Below are 15,687 nucleotides of genomic sequence, written 5' to 3' on the forward strand. Positions count from 1 at the left end.
CGCTCATTGCCTGACACCTCTCCCTTGCTCCAGGCTCATCAACACCCCTTTTTAGACCCCACACGTCAGGCAGTCCTTGTCAGTTCATCCCAACATGCCATGTGTTTGCGCCTTGTGCTTGCTTCCAGTTGACGACCTTGTTTTTAGCCCAAACTGACCGACCACATCTGAATGCGGCCTACCCCGATCGATTCCCCGTCCCCGACAATGTCCAAGCACCGCCTGCCCCAACCAACCGCCCGTCCTCGACCAGGTCTTCGCTTTGTCCTCCTGCCACGCTGTGTCCGCTTTCCACATCCCATTACCCTAAAGTCAATAAACAAACTGTGACGCATTTGATTGTCCTGTCTGTCCCGTGACAGTTATAAAATGTAAGAAAAATAATATATAACTAGAATTATACTAATGAAAACAATAAGGTCTTCTTGCAACTAAAGACCTGGCAGTGCTTCCTCTCGCATAGCTGAGCCACATTTGGCGTAAGACAAGAAGCAGTTGAGACCCTCAGCCGGGCTCGAAGATGCTCATCAGTAAGTCTGGACCTGTACTTGTACTTATCAAAGTTCAAAGTAGAAAAGAGCTTCTTGCACAAGTACATAGTATGTGCTCCCAAAAAGACACATTCGAATCAGCACCGCACACGACCATTCATATCAAAATCCCTGGCCACACTAGCTTTCAAATAAAGGCAAGGGCCACAGACTACGATAATTTGAGACCCTTGTGTCATGTGCCGTGCCAGTGCGTAACTTTCCACCACAGTCTACTTTTGTCCACTTCCTCCGTGAGCGATTCAATCATTTGTTTAAGACTTTCAAAGTCTTCAATGGCTATGTTCTTTTCCTGAGGCATTTTAACTCCAGTTTAGAAGTTCCACGGATTGTCAGGACTGGTGGGGATCTGAAGGTGTTCGGGGGCAGGCGGATGTATATCAAATATATCACATAGAGACAAACAACCAATCAAACACCATCACTGAGCGGGAGTCCATTCCATGCTGCCCGCACACAAGGCAGGCGTGTGTACTCTTACACCCGGGGTGTCAAACTCATTTTTGTCGCGGGCCGCATCATAGTCAGTTTTTCTGATTGTCAACGTCATCTATAGGCTACAAAACAAACAGATGACTAGTTTTGAAATCCGTGACTAGTAAAATTTGCTCAAATGTTTTAAAAAGATGAATGGAACAAAAATTGCAAGCAATGTCTCTATTTTTATAAAGTGAATACAATTTGTAATTTCAGTAGAAAGTGAAAGTCGATGTGTCTTCACGGGCCAGATAAAATGATGTAGCGGGGCGTATCTGGCCCCCGAGTCTCTAGTTTGACACCTATCAGCAATGCTAACATCCATCCATTATCAACATCGCTTATCCTGTTCAGGGTCGTGGGGGATGCTGGAGCCGATCCCATTCGGCAACGGGCGAAAGGCAGACTACACCTCGAACTGGTCGCCAGCCAGTTGCAGGTCACATATAGAAACAAACAACCATACCCACATGAATCGATCCCACGCTGCCAGCATACAAGTCTAACTGCGACTTTTTGCAGCCCCTGGCATCACAAAGTGAATGTGAACAGTAAGAAAAAAAAATGCTAAAGCCGTCAGTACTACTACTTTGGCAACATTATTAGTCTGCAGATCAATAACTATGTGTTAAGTGTATTACTTTTGTGCATTTCTGTGTTTAAGTCAACTTATTTGTATTATTTAAACATTTCAAAGGCTACTTGAAACTCTTATAAAAAAATATATGCCCACCTTAAATCTTGGTCGTTAACTGGTGTTGCTAGCCAATTGCAGGCAGGACACACATGGACAAACAACAATTCACAATCACACTTTAACTTAGAGTGCACAATTAACCTGCCATGCATGTTTTTGAAATGTGGGAGGAAATCAGAGTATCAGAGCGTACACATGCATGTGGAGAACATGCAAAATTCAATAAAACTCTATAATTTACTACAAGTGCTACCAGTAAATCAATCAATCAATCAATCAATCAATCAATCAATCAATCAATCAATGTTCTAAACTGCTAAACACAAACTAAAATATCCAATATACTGCTGCTGATGCTAATCATGATGATCTTGATGAAGCCATTTAGAAGTGGCTCTGAAAGTCACGACATGCTATTAGTATATTTTTGAAAAGTAGTATAAGTGGTAGTAATCGTGCCATATTTCAATAAAGTTGTAGCAGTTGTAGTAGTTGTATTGGTTGTGTTGTGAAGGCGAATGTCACAATTGCCCACGAGATTCGTCAGCATACTTTCGATGGCAACCACGCCCACATGTTTAGACCATTGTTTGAATATGTTAACTCATTAAAATGTATAAGAGCTCCCTTAATGAAGACATTAGGACCGCGAGATTTAAATTGGCACGTATTATATCCTATCCAGGTCCGGAGTGGCTGCGTTTCAGTCATATTGCATGATGAATGTTGCGGGCGATATTTAATTATAGGGATTATCCTCACTTACTTATCTATTCTATAGCGTTCATGGGTTCGTCCAATCGTCCGTCCATTGTTCTACTCGCTGAGTGTGTTGTTGTTGTAGGGGATTTTGAGTGGTTTATTTGGGGATTTGGACATCTTGTTGAAATCTGATGTTAGTCACGATACTGGCGAATAACGCTAAATTGACGAGATTAATTTTTAATGGCTGACTGCAATAATTATAGGCTAAATCAGGAAAAGAACCAGAGACGATTAAAAATTCCATACATTTATTTCGGCACGTGGAAGGGGTAAAAATATACGATTCCAACTCAAATCGCTCCCTGCATGTTTCTCTCACATAAATTTTTATACCCTTATTGTAAATTCCAGACTATTTTCACACCAGGTTGTTTCTGAAGGAAACATCTATTATCCTATTATCACCAAGATGCCAATGTCGGTGATGTGTGAAGAAGATATTTACATGACTATATGGGCTTAGCTCCTGCAGGACTTTATGGCTTTGTCGTCACCGTGTGCCCTGTGGGACACTGGTGCCATTTCCCAAAAAATAAAGTAAAAAAAAAAAAAGAAAGGAAAAAAGCGGGTGGCTATACTTGTGGGTAAGAAATATCACCCGTTATTTCAAATAGTGCAGTAAATATTTAGCGATGGCTCTGTTAAAGGATATCGGGATTTAATGAGGTATTACTATCAATTACTTACATTTTGGTAAAAGGGGATTGGATGGATGCAGGTGAATTCATGAGGGGCTGGTGAAGTGTCTGCGTTCTCGCTTTGAAGTGCACTTATGCGCGGACGGCTCCTATTTGTCTACTGGCCGGGACCATCATTGTCGTCTTTTTCACAGTGGAGCGTTACTTGTTCGACAAATCTTTCAATCAAAGGACCCACCACCATATAAATAAAATCAGCGTGGAGGTTGGGGTACATCTTTAGTGGACCGCTTCATTCTTTGCGACTCTCATCTGGGACTCCAATAAACAGGAATTTGCACTCCGGTCATGGGAGGCTGCAGGACGCTTCTTATTGGGATGGTTCTCTACACGAGTTGGATTGTGCAGTCTGCATCAACGTGGTTTGTCATTTCTACTTTTCGTGGACCTACTTTAAACCTTGTGTTTGCTGGCATTCGAATTTGGATTCATTTTGATTATTCTTGGACTCTGTTGCTTTGATAGGACGGTGAATAATTTCCTCATGACTGGTCCTAAGGTAAACACACCACGCATCGATTTGTGCAGTAAAAACTTTATTTCATGAGATAATTAATGTAAATGATCACGCATTTGGCTGCATCTCTCAAGGCTTATCTTACCTACGCCAGTAGTGTGCAAGTGGGTGCGCAGAATGGAATACAAGAGTGCAAGCACCAGTTTGCTTGGGATAGATGGAACTGTCCACAGAGTATGCTTCAGCTGTCCTCACATAACAGCCATCGAAATGGTAAGAAATGATTCTTAATTTTCTGCAAGTCAAACAAACAATGGCAACTGAAACGGCACCGAGCACGCAGAACTGCCCACGAATTGTAACGTCACCGATTCTGTCACCTTGTTCTTAGCTTATTGACACAATCAAAATTGAACACACCGACAATAAGTCACAAATCGCGCTAAACTTACCCACCAGAAGACTCCGTGAAATTAAAAAGCATTTTAAGCACTCAATACAAGGGACACGGTTGTATTTTACGCACACATTACGCACGGGGTACCATCCATATTTGCAAAGTCTAATTTTGGTTTTGATTTCTAGTAGCAACAAAAGAGACATCATTTGTCCATGCCATCAGTGCTGCAGGAGTGATGTATACACTCACCAAGAACTGCAGCATGGGAGACTTTGACAACTGTGGTTGTGATGATTCCAGAATAGGACAGACAGGTCTGGCACCATCAAACATATATATATATAAAAGAAAATGTATATATTATATATATATAATGGTGTAATACAAATTAATTGTTTTTTTCCTGTTCAGGAGGCAGAGGGTGGATTTGGGGAGGCTGTAGCGATAACGTGGCCTTTGGAGAGAAGATCTCCAAACAGTTTGTGGATGCCTTGGAAGATGGTCACGACTTTCGCGCTGCGGTTAACCTCCATAATAATGAGGCTGGGAGACTAGTGAGGCATTCAATTACAAACTCAGATTCTTGAGGTAAAAATATTGTCTTTCTTGTTTATGATCATTCCGTCTTCTTGTAGGCAATCAAAGCTACGATGAAGCGAGCTTGCAAATGCCATGGAGTATCTGGAAGCTGTAGCATCCAAACTTGTTGGATGCAACTGGCCGACTTCAGAGAGGTGGGCACCTACCTGAAAATTAAGCATTCCCAAGCCAAGAAGTTGGAAGTAGACAAGAAGCCGATGAGGGCTGGCAACAGCGCAGACAACAGAGGCGCCATTACGCAGGCCTTCCGCAACATCCCACGGACGGAGCTCATTTTCTTCGAGGATTCTCCGGACTACTGCGTCAGGAACCAGAGCCTAGGCTACGATGGCACAGAGGGACGGGAATGCCTCAAGGGGGACAAAAGCTTACCGCTGTGGGAAAGAAAAAGCTGTCGCAGGTTGTGCCACGAATGCGGACTCCGGGTGGCAAAGAAGCACAGTGAAGTTGTCAGCAGCTGTAATTGCAAATTCCATTGGTGCTGCACGGTTAAATGTGACAAATGCACACAGGTGGTGACCAAATATTACTGTGCACGCAAGGGAAGTGCCAGAAAATCACACAACAAAGCAAAACGTAAACACCGTCCACATTAATGGGCAGCTTCGTGCTGCACGGGTGCATTTTCATGACCTAATAATTTGCATGCTGTCTAATTGCACTTCATATCATAAACTGGATTTTAAATACAAATGATAGGATAAGAACAAATCAATTCATGCACCGCAATTGTGCTTGATGATACCTGATCAAAATTGCTTTCAAACTGTGATATTGTACATTAAATGTACTTATAATATTTTTATATAAAATAAAGACGTCTGGTTTGTAACAAGCTGGTCTCACTCGCACATTGGTGTCATTCAGCTTTGGAAGTTAAATAACTATCACCTCTAATTTCAGCTATTGAAGTGCGCATAGCCTAGAGGCGTTTCCTAAATCCGTTATCCAATCAGCTTTTTGACTGCTTGGGGGTAAAGGCACAGAGGCCCATCCTATTCCCCACTTAAATTGCAGAGCGCGGGTTCAAAATAAGTTTGCTGGTCGACAATCGGTCAAAATGGTACACTTGCAGCGGCTCCTTCTATTTTTTCTATGCAGAATTTGTCCGGGACACACTTGGTAAGTGAATAACAATCTTAACTTGATTGTACTCTAAGAGCGGGGCAATAATATTGTTACTTTTTTCTCAGGATTGCTGGTAACTTTTTGATGACGGGATCCAAGGTAAATGACAATTGAAACGTGAACGCTGAGAGGACATTTTAGCATAATTAATGAACGCATGTCTTCTTTTTAGGCTTATCTTACTTACGCAAAAAGCGTCCAGGTTGGCACGCAGAGTGGCATCGAGGAGTGCAAACACCAGTTTACGTGGGATAGATGGAACTGTCCGGACAGTGCTGTCCAGCTAAAGGGATTGAGACGCGGTGGGTAACCTACGTGATTCGAAATGTGGAATCACATACTGTATAGATTCTATAGAAAGGGGAAATGCACATGGCACGCCCCCCCCCCCCCCCCCCCACACACACACACACACACATTCAGCGTGCTTGGGCGTTAAACTGTTCAATATATTTATGTGGTATTCACTCAGCACTCGTCTTAAAAAAATAATTCATTTGGATACTTCTGCACTTTTGTTCATTTGCAGCCACCAGGGAGACATCATTTGTCCATGCTATCAGTGCTGCAGGAGTCATGTACATTCTGTCCAGGAACTGCAGTATGGGAGACCTTGACAACTGTGGCTGTGATGTCTCGAGGAATGGCAAAATTGGTAAAACCATATTAAAAAATGAGATACACTATTAGACTGTTCTAATTAACTACATCCCACTGGTAAAAAAGAAATGCATGGCAAATCCCCTGTTCTTGTGCTTTGTGTGTACATAGGTGGGCAAGGCTGGCTGTGGGGCGGTTGCAGTGATAACGTGGAGTTCGGGGAAATGATTTCCAAGCAGTATGTGGACGCGCAAGAGACTGGTCAGGACTCAAGAGCTGTTGTCAACTTGCACAACAATGAAGCTGGACGTCTTGTAAGCATTCTCACACTGAGACAGATTAGATAGTCCAAATACAATGACTGATAAACTGACATTTCTTTCACATGTCTGATGGGACTATCACTAGAGAAATAAATATCCTCTTGACTACCAGATTTGTGTCCATTGTGATGGACATTTGTATGTGGTGTATATTTTATTTGCGCCACCCTAAAAAGTACAAACTAACTGACTGACTGACAAATTTTTCCCTCTGGTCTCAAATGGATGTAAAAAACAGAAGAGCATAAAACAATCATTGCAAGACAGTAATTAAATAAATTCAAAATCCAGGGTATCTTAAAAATGTGGAAATCGACAATCTTGAATGTTAAATGTTAACATAAAAATGTGTCCAAACTTTATCGGTAAGATGCAGGAAATGGATGATGTCAAGAAAATATTCTTGCTTGTGTTCCAACAGGCCGTGAAGGCGACCATGAAGCGCATCTGCAGATGTCACGGCATGTCTGAGAGCTGCAGCGTCCAAACGTGTTGGGCACAGTTGTCTGACTTCAGAGAAATTGGCAATTATTTAAAGGTCAAGCACAGTCAAGCCCAAAAACTGGACATCGACAAAAAGCGCAAAAGGGCGGGTAACAGCGCAGAGAGCCGCGGGGCCATCGCCGACGCATTTGGAAGTGTCCCCCAGACCGAACTCATCTACCTGGAGGATTCCCCAGATTACTGCAAGAGAAACATCACTCTAGGCCTGTATGGCACGGAGGGCCGGGAGTGCGTGCAGCATGGCGAGGGTCTGACACAGCGGGAGAGGAGAAGCTGCCGCAGGTTGTGCCACGAGTGCGGCCTGAGTGTGGAGGAGAGGCGTGCAGAGGTGGTGACCAGTTGTAACTGTAAGTTCCACTGGTGCTGCAAGGTGAACTGTGACAACTGCTCGCAAGTCAAGGTGAAACACGTCTGCGCCAGGAGGGAAGCGACGGAAGGTCACGCCCTCGGACGCAGACGTCGTGGACCCAAATAAAACAAGCTTCTGTGACAATCTCCTAAATGAGGGCCGATATCTGAATTGCCATTGTTTGCACTTTTCCATCTATTTATATGAACTTGTCATTTGATATAAACAACCGACAGTGCTGCCTCAGTCTTTGAATACATTTTTAAACACTACGTGTTGTGTTGTTGTTTTTCCATGTCGAACTATTGAATATTGCTTTACTTGGGAACAAGCCGCAAGGGAAGCTGTGGGCATTAGAATAAGAATGGCGTGAATCCACTAAACAGCGGATTACAGGGATAACATGGTGCAAATGACACCTCTATCCTATCAAGGTGTTGATCCGGCAGTACTTTGAAGCCAACGTGTATTCAATCGATTCTCGGGCTTTGGAAAACAAATTAGTCAAGTATTTCCACCGGGCATTTGTCCTGATAATCTGAGAGGATGCCAAACTCACATTCAGAGCATGCTAATGCAATACAATACATCAAAGCTCAAAGAAAGCAGGACGTTTGACGGGCTGACTTTTATTTTTTCACTTTTTCTTAGTATCGAATGCGCAAAATATACTCAGTTCCTCAACAAAAATGAAATTGTTTTGGTAACCTGCGCCCACAGTCACTGATTGACTGCCTTCTATCCTCTTCGACCCTTTGGATCGAATAAGAATCTTCCACTCAGCTGGACATGTCATAAATCTGCCAGTGTCTTAGATGATAGATGGCCCCCTTCATCGGGGGTCCATCTTTGGGGCAGAGGGGGTAGGAGTCTTAGTAAATGTTTTGGCATGGTTAAGGGCCAAAAAAAGGATCACCAGCAACCTTACATACAGCTTCTCAATTATCCATCTATTCGTCCATTTCCAACACCACTTATCTTGTTCAGTGTCACAAAAGGTGCTGGAGCCAAAGCTTCACAATTAATAAGAAAGAAATACGGCCTTCTGTTTCAGGCAAGGGAGGTCATAATAACAAAAGTCCCAAATATTGACTCTGAAAACATGAAACTTTTTAGCTGCTAATCCTTCCCATTTGCCCGTTTGCTCCTGGGGATGCCCTGTATTTCCCATGCTGTCCTGCTGTGCACTAATGAAGGCTTTGCCCCACTGGAGGTCCTCCCCGATCCACCCCTTATCTCTTTTCTCCCACTAGCTCTACATGATGACTTCCATATTGATGCCAAAAAAACCAACAATCTACTGACATGACGTTTGCTCCCAATGACCACGTCTGTTCTCATCAACCAATTTACCATACTTGGGTCAAATAAGGTCAGACTGAACATCCTTTTCAATAGGGGAGTCTGTGAATGCACTTTTTTCCCCACAGCGTGGTCGAACATATGTCCGAATTAAAGCAACACTTGTTCTATTATCATACAGTGTTCCATGTTGACCCCACGGTGGCAATATCCAGCCTTTCAGCAGGGATACGTTTCAAAATCAGAATGGTCGAGTACAACAGTAGATGGAGGGCGGGGGGGGTCGCCACAAAGACCCCCAAGGAGGACTCATGTATACACTCAGACAGGCTTGAGGGTCTTGGGGGTGGATCACACCATTGATTGATCACCCCCCTCCCTCGCTACCCTCCTCTATCACCTACGTGTGAGATACAAAGAGACAAGTCTCGCTGCGCCGGGATACAAGATTGGATTTGGGCAATGCTGTGATTTAGAATAAAATGATAAGATCCGGTTTGTATGACAACAACACTAATAGTGAAGAGTCATAGCAACTTTTAATAGCTCAAAACCACCAAACAAAAGGTCTGCAATGAGGAGATTTAGGTGGGCAATAAGCATAATTGTTATTTTTATGAAGATATGTATGCATGTGGTCATCAGTTTACATTACTGAATGTTTCACTGGTATACCAATGCATTGCAATAATTACAGCCCATAGAAATAACAATGACAAGTGAGTAAAATATTGACTTTGTTAATTCAATTGCTGCACGCACAAAACACAAACAATATGCTTCACAAAATTACATTAATTTGAACTTGATCGAAACCCAATCGGTTTTAATCACTACTAAAGATGTAGTGATTAAAAACAAAAAAAGGTGGACATTACCAACAACAACCAAAAGATGTCAGTGCAAGACTTTTGACTGCAGTTCCAATTCTAAAGCAGAATTGATCCTTTTCTTTTAATTCAACTGATTTGTTAATTATTCACATTCCAAGTTAGTGCTGGGTGACATGAAAAAGAAAATCACAATACAGACCATTTTGAAATACAATGATTAGATCAACAGAATTGCTTCAACACACTTCTCTTTACGACAAGTCATATAAAACAAAATGTAAAATGTAGTAATAAGCGTGTTGACTATGTACTTACTGAAAAAAGTACCCATCTAATCACATCAATCAATGTCCTCTGACGCTCTTATTACTCGCAGCTTGCTTCAGGCGACAAATGACAACACCACACTAGTTGTAAAGGTAAAAACACTATTTTACTGACATCTTCATATATCCTCATAATGCCCACCCCTAAGTTTGCTCACTAGCCATCAGTTGAAACCATCAATAACCACAAGAAAAAAAAAAAACACAAACTGATCATCATATCCTTTTTTCAATTTTTGTTTTACTCTTGTCTCCATGTACCTCATTTGAAATTCTTCAAATGTATTCCTTAATTTCACACAAAAGAATAATATTTTTTAAATTGATTATTCCAGCATTGCCACATTGTCCATTTGAAATAACCATACAGACTATGGAATTTAACTGCTTTATTGTCATCTATATATGCAGAGTTTTGTGTAACAATAATACTCCTTTCAAATGCACTGTATACCTCAAGGCACAGAAATTAACATGGGGCCCAGCATTCCTAACAAATACATGGGAATTTACAAACATTTTGTGCAAAGAATTCTCAATGCAAATATTTTTGACAAGCTTAACCTATGAACTTTGAGAAAATGAACAGCAGATGGTGGTGTTGTCAAAAGAAAGAATACTCCAACAGAGACCAGTCTTTGTAAGTTAGTACCTGGCTTGCCATCCTGTCAAATTGATGTCGTCCTTGCGTTGTCTTCAGGGTTGGCCTTCCAACTGGTATGGAGAAAAAAAATTCACATGCATGTCAGCCTTTGTCTTTCACAGTCAAGTTACAGTACATATAAAATAGATATATGTAATATCTACAGTATGTAGGTTCAGGTGTGTGTGTGTGTGTGTGTGTTTGTGCCTCTGAGGCATTCTCACACCATGATGCTTCTCAAATTCATTCCTCTGATCACTGCTATAAAACTCACCCAGTTTACAGCTTTAAGAGCAGTAACCAAGGCAACTCAACTCCCTGCCATCCCACCACAAAAGCAAAGAAAGGGAGGAAAACATGAAACCCCGATCGGGGAGAAACCATCGTAGCCATTCATTCAATGCAAACTGAAAAGTGTGCATGCCATTGGCAATGTCTGATGGTTGTCTACGAGTGTAGCACTGAATTATTAGGTCAAAGTCAGATTTCTGTGGGCACTTTAGTGATGTTAAGATTCCCCAGGGTAAAGGAGACAATTACCCATCACACGCACACACACACACGGGCGCCACAAAGGTCTGCAGTACCCTGCAGGGTTGTGTCCTGCACCAACAACATGCATGTGTTTCTGTATGCAAATTATGTCCATACATGGGGGCTGTCCCAGAGAACCTTGAAAAACATGTCTTCTAAGATCATTGCCATGGAAATAATTTTTTACAGTATGAAATACTTTTTGAAAAAAATGTAATAAACTGCATATACTGCGCTAGTTGACTTGTCTGAGTTATTTGAAGATGACCTCTGCTCTCTTACGTCGTTTCCCGGAAAAGCTTGTGGCGCCTGCTGAGGCGCCTCCAGGATTTTCAGGTGTCCCAACTTGTCAGGCTGGCCGACACAAACGATTAGATCACATTGCCTGAGCTGAGTTTGTACTGCAGGTGGGGGGAAAAAAAAAAAAAAAAGAGAAAAAAAACAAAAAAAAAAACAGTCTGAGTTTCTCAAGCTAAACAATCTTAGCAATAAACAACTTGAGTGTTGCACACATTTAAAGATTTGTATGCACAAGCAGATACATATTTCCCGGAAAATAAATAAAGGTTTTCCTGAAGAGTAACTGCAAAATACTTATATAGTGCTTATTATACACTATACTTTTCTCAAAATGTTTTGTTGTCATCCATTCAATTATTTTACACCACAATAATATATTGAAAACATGGATAATGGATTATTTCTTGGTCAGACACAAATATATTAAGGTCATTATGGATTCACATCAAATAAATGAACATCATTCGTTTCAACAGAGTCCATAAAAGAAATCACTAATTCATTGGAACAAAAACTATATACGATTGGAATATTCACTGGTATGAAAAAAACCCCCACATGATATTTTATATGGTATCGGGAAAAGGTACAGTTTGTGAAGCTAGGTGATTTACACATGTTTGGACATCCTGGTGTCTCTCAGGGGTCAGTACGAGGCCCCAAATTATTTATTCTCTATATCAATGATTTATGTAAGACATCAAATGTGTTTGAATTACAAATGATACTAATAATTTTGTTATGGCAATAACTTACAACTCCTCAAGCATGACATTAACACAGAATTTCTTAAAGTAAAACAATGGTTTGATATAAATAAATTAGCATTAGACTCGAGTAAAAATAAAAGGATGTTTTTGGGTGAACTGTAAAAATTACAAAATTACAGATCCTTTTGTAGGTGACTATTAACAGACTTAATGAAATCAAATTTCGGGGTGACGATGGGTGAGAAAATGAATTGAAAATCACATCAAATATTTACAGACCGAGATCTAAAGATGCATAGCATTATGAAACAGGTAATTTTGTATTTTCTACTCTTCAATGGTTCTTCCATGTATATGTTATTGTTTTGAGGTTTACAGAGATAATTACATCAATTCAATACATCCACTTATGATTTGGCAAAAGAAAGCAATCGGGATAACCAAGTTACAGGCATCACACCAATTCATTATTTTTCCGATCAAACTTCTTAAAAGTCAGAGACATTATAGAACTGCAAACAACAAAGAACTTATTCAAAGCAAAAACATAATTTGCTACCAACAAATATTCAGTTGTTCATCGAAAGAGAAGAGGGCTATAAATTGAGAGGTAGATTTCATTTCAAAATTAAGAGAGTAAGCATAAGAAGTTTTAGTCTTTCTATGTGTGGTGTCAAACTGTGGTTGAGGGAAATAGGTTAAGGGAGGAGCACAAGGAATATTCAAACAAACCAATTCAAAAACTTTTTTTTTTTTTAATGAGATACAGGAATGAGGGTTATTGATTGCCAGCATTGTCTACCCCTAACGGGAAACCAAACCAAATCGCTGATGTTATGTTTTAACTACGGGATGTTGTCTTTTTTTCTTTCCAACTGGTTTACCTTAAGTAGAATCTCACAGTGCATTGTGGCCTATTGTAAAATCTGGGTCGGTTATATTGCACACGTTGTTGCAAAGTAAAAATAAACAGTCCTTGCGGCTGCCAGAAAGAAGCCTAAGAAGAAAACGAAGAAGAAGGCGGTGGCGAAGAAGACGATAGATATACAACAGCAAGTGTTTGTGTTTGGCTGTGTTGATGATAACTCATTGTATTCTTTTTGCGATTTTGACGCAGATTGGTTTGTTATGAATGAGACATGCAGCTAGGATACAAGCCACGTGTCATTTTATAAACAGTTTTTTTACAACTATCACAGTAAAATCACTATGCATTCATACCCTAAATAGCAGCCAGGTATTCTTCCTGTATAGTAAGTATTTGTGAATTTCAAGGTAAAAAAAACTTTAATCTCTATGATCTTTCGCCATACACTGGCCTGCAGCATACTGGGTGATTTGTCTTCAAGGCAGGGTAAACATTGGTACTTATGTGATAGAAATTAAAAATATATATATCATTAAACATATTACTGATATTATTGAATAGACATTGCTAAAGTGGCTGGAGAGTGTACATATAAGTAATAGCAAGGAGCACAGGGTCCCTGTCAGGTTTTTTTTTCCGTATTGAATGTAGAACGTTTGGGATTAAACAAATCTTGTGGCTTCTTTGATTAGAGCTGTTGAGAAGACATTTTTACTGATGCCACACTTTATTTTTATTACTGTATCTGTCCCCCTTGGCAGAGAACAAGTCACAACATCCTGCTTGATGGATAAGGCATTTGAGTAAACCTTCAGTTACTTCTGTCTAACCCACCAGCGGGTTCCAATCTGACAGCTGTCATGTATAACAATGCAAGTCTGCACATCTGACGCCTCTAAGCATGGCTAACTTGCATAGCAGTTGGACTCCTGTAAACTACGTGGCTATCGCATTGCAGATCGAGGGCAAACTGTTACGCTTTGTGATTTGCATATTTGACAAATAATCATCAGTGTCATCATCATTCTAATGACATAATTGATGCTTACTTGACAATATAATCACCCATACCTGCCAGTTGATCCATGCAGTCAGACAGCGACTGCAACTCTCTGAGGATAGATTCCAAATCAATGTGGGTGGCTGACAAACTCTGCTCAGTGCTTGTCCCTGCGTTATTCATCTGGAAAAAAAAAAAATAATAATGAAAAAAAAATAACACGAGGAAATTACTGAAATGGTACATTTCACCGTGAAATTGTGTCTGAACGATTATGATTATTGGCTGTCACAAATCAAAGGCAGACCATATTTTTAGTCTGAATGTGTACTTTTATTAGAATATATTTGAATGACAGTCTTACGATAAAGTACATGCAGTACTAACAATTGAGTGTGTAGACATGTTGGTTGGTATTAGGAAATATGAACAACAGAGGATTGAAAAGTTCACATCTAAGTGTGTCGCGTGTCAGTGGGAGCTGGTTCCAGCAGCTGGCTCCCGCCCACTGCGTTGGAGCATTTGCGATGAGCCTCCTCGAGAAGCAACATTGAACCCCAACATTCGGGGTTGGTCCGCAGAGCCGCCATCTCATGGGCCATCAGCGTCAGTTGCGCTACAGGTGGACACAACTGCAGTTCATTTGCACTGTACTAGACTCGGACCGACAATATATCCCCGAGTTTAACGATACTCGGTAAAAGTCCAAACGTTTCGCACCAGATATGTTTTCCATGTCTTCAATCATTCTTTCCAAATGGCCGTCGAGTTCCAACGGGTTTTCGACGCCCGTTTGGTCCCCGGAAGGCAATGTAGAGTTGGCCATCTGCCGAACAAACCGACACGTCCACAAATAGATTCTAATACAACTAGACATCGTTCAACCATTTCGGATTACAACGCTGACGTCTTCAGACGACATAAATGAATCATGCTAGGATGCTAGGTCATTTTAGCTTCACCAATATCCACGCCTTTTTAACAATTTATTCGGAGAAACAGCCGAATTAACTTCCAGATAGGCTCAGAATAAATATTGTTTGGTCAAATCAAATAAAAAGTCTCACAACTTACGTTAGGCGAGGCTTTAGGCTCACTCAGTAGACCTAGGCAGTGGACAGCTATGACAATGGTGAACAGTAGGCACACTGAACTTTATTGAAATACACTTAATCCACGCCCACAATTCAATTACATTAATTTGATCATGAATACAAACAATTTGAGAAAATACAATCATAAATAATACATTTCTCCCCGGGATCAATAAAGTATCTATCTAAATATACCACAAATAAAAATAAAACAATTGATAATTACAATGTAAATATTAAAAGATGATAAAATGATATTAATTCCAACCTTGTCCAACATCCTCCTAATTAGAACAATCAAACAGAATTGCACAGAATACTTTTAACATTTTAATCATATAATAGAATGTTTTAGGGTGACTTCCACAAACTTGATAGGATGAACTTCTCAGAGGACGAATATATATATATATATATATATATATATATATATATATATATATATATATATATATATATATATATATATATATATATATATATATATATATATATATAATATATAGTATATATTATATATATATACTA

At 40.3% G+C, this 15,687-nt stretch overlaps 3 protein-coding genes and 1 long non-coding RNA gene across 4 annotated transcripts; 2 read left to right on the top strand and 2 right to left on the bottom strand.

Annotated features, from left to right (window-relative positions):
- The first annotated feature begins 3,476 nt into the window (after positions 1-3,476).
- On the top strand, positions 3,477-5,241 carry LOC147061240 (protein Wnt-8a-like). Its single transcript, XM_085931333.1, has 6 exons — positions 3,477-3,550; positions 3,654-3,687; positions 3,780-3,918; positions 4,234-4,359; positions 4,457-4,599; positions 4,681-5,241. The coding sequence occupies exons 1-6, from the start codon at positions 3,477-3,479 to the stop codon at positions 5,239-5,241; spliced, it is 1,077 nt and encodes a 358-aa protein (XP_085787459.1).
- Positions 5,242-5,631: 390 nt separating this feature from the next.
- On the top strand, positions 5,632-7,861 carry LOC147061241 (protein Wnt-8-like). Its single transcript, XM_085903348.1, has 6 exons — positions 5,632-5,767; positions 5,839-5,872; positions 5,946-6,075; positions 6,303-6,428; positions 6,545-6,687; positions 7,118-7,861. Exons 1-6 carry the CDS (start codon positions 5,706-5,708, stop codon positions 7,673-7,675), a joined length of 1,053 nt encoding a protein of 350 aa, XP_085759474.1. The 5' UTR covers positions 5,632-5,705; the 3' UTR covers positions 7,676-7,861.
- Positions 7,862-9,700: 1,839 nt separating this feature from the next.
- LOC147061242 (uncharacterized) lies at positions 9,701-14,597 on the bottom strand. The gene is made up of 4 exons (XR_015063865.1): positions 14,453-14,597; positions 14,137-14,248; positions 11,470-11,588; positions 9,701-10,724 (listed from the first exon to the last, which is right to left on the bottom strand). It is a non-coding gene; the product is annotated as an uncharacterized LOC147061242 (long non-coding RNA).
- syce3 (synaptonemal complex central element protein 3) lies at positions 14,377-15,246 on the bottom strand. The gene is made up of 3 exons (XM_085905020.1): positions 15,140-15,246; positions 14,786-14,891; positions 14,377-14,681 (listed from the first exon to the last, which is right to left on the bottom strand). Exons 2-3 carry the CDS (start codon positions 14,889-14,891, stop codon positions 14,521-14,523), a joined length of 267 nt encoding a protein of 88 aa, XP_085761146.1. The 5' UTR covers positions 15,140-15,246; the 3' UTR covers positions 14,377-14,520.
- Positions 15,247-15,687: the final 441 nt, after the last annotated feature.

The sequence above is a fragment of the Syngnathus leptorhynchus genome, chromosome 2, assembly GCF_054491065.1.
Source record: "Syngnathus leptorhynchus isolate UIUO chromosome 2, UIUO_Slep, whole genome shotgun sequence".
Taxonomy (NCBI): domain Eukaryota; kingdom Metazoa; phylum Chordata; class Actinopteri; order Syngnathiformes; family Syngnathidae; genus Syngnathus; species Syngnathus leptorhynchus.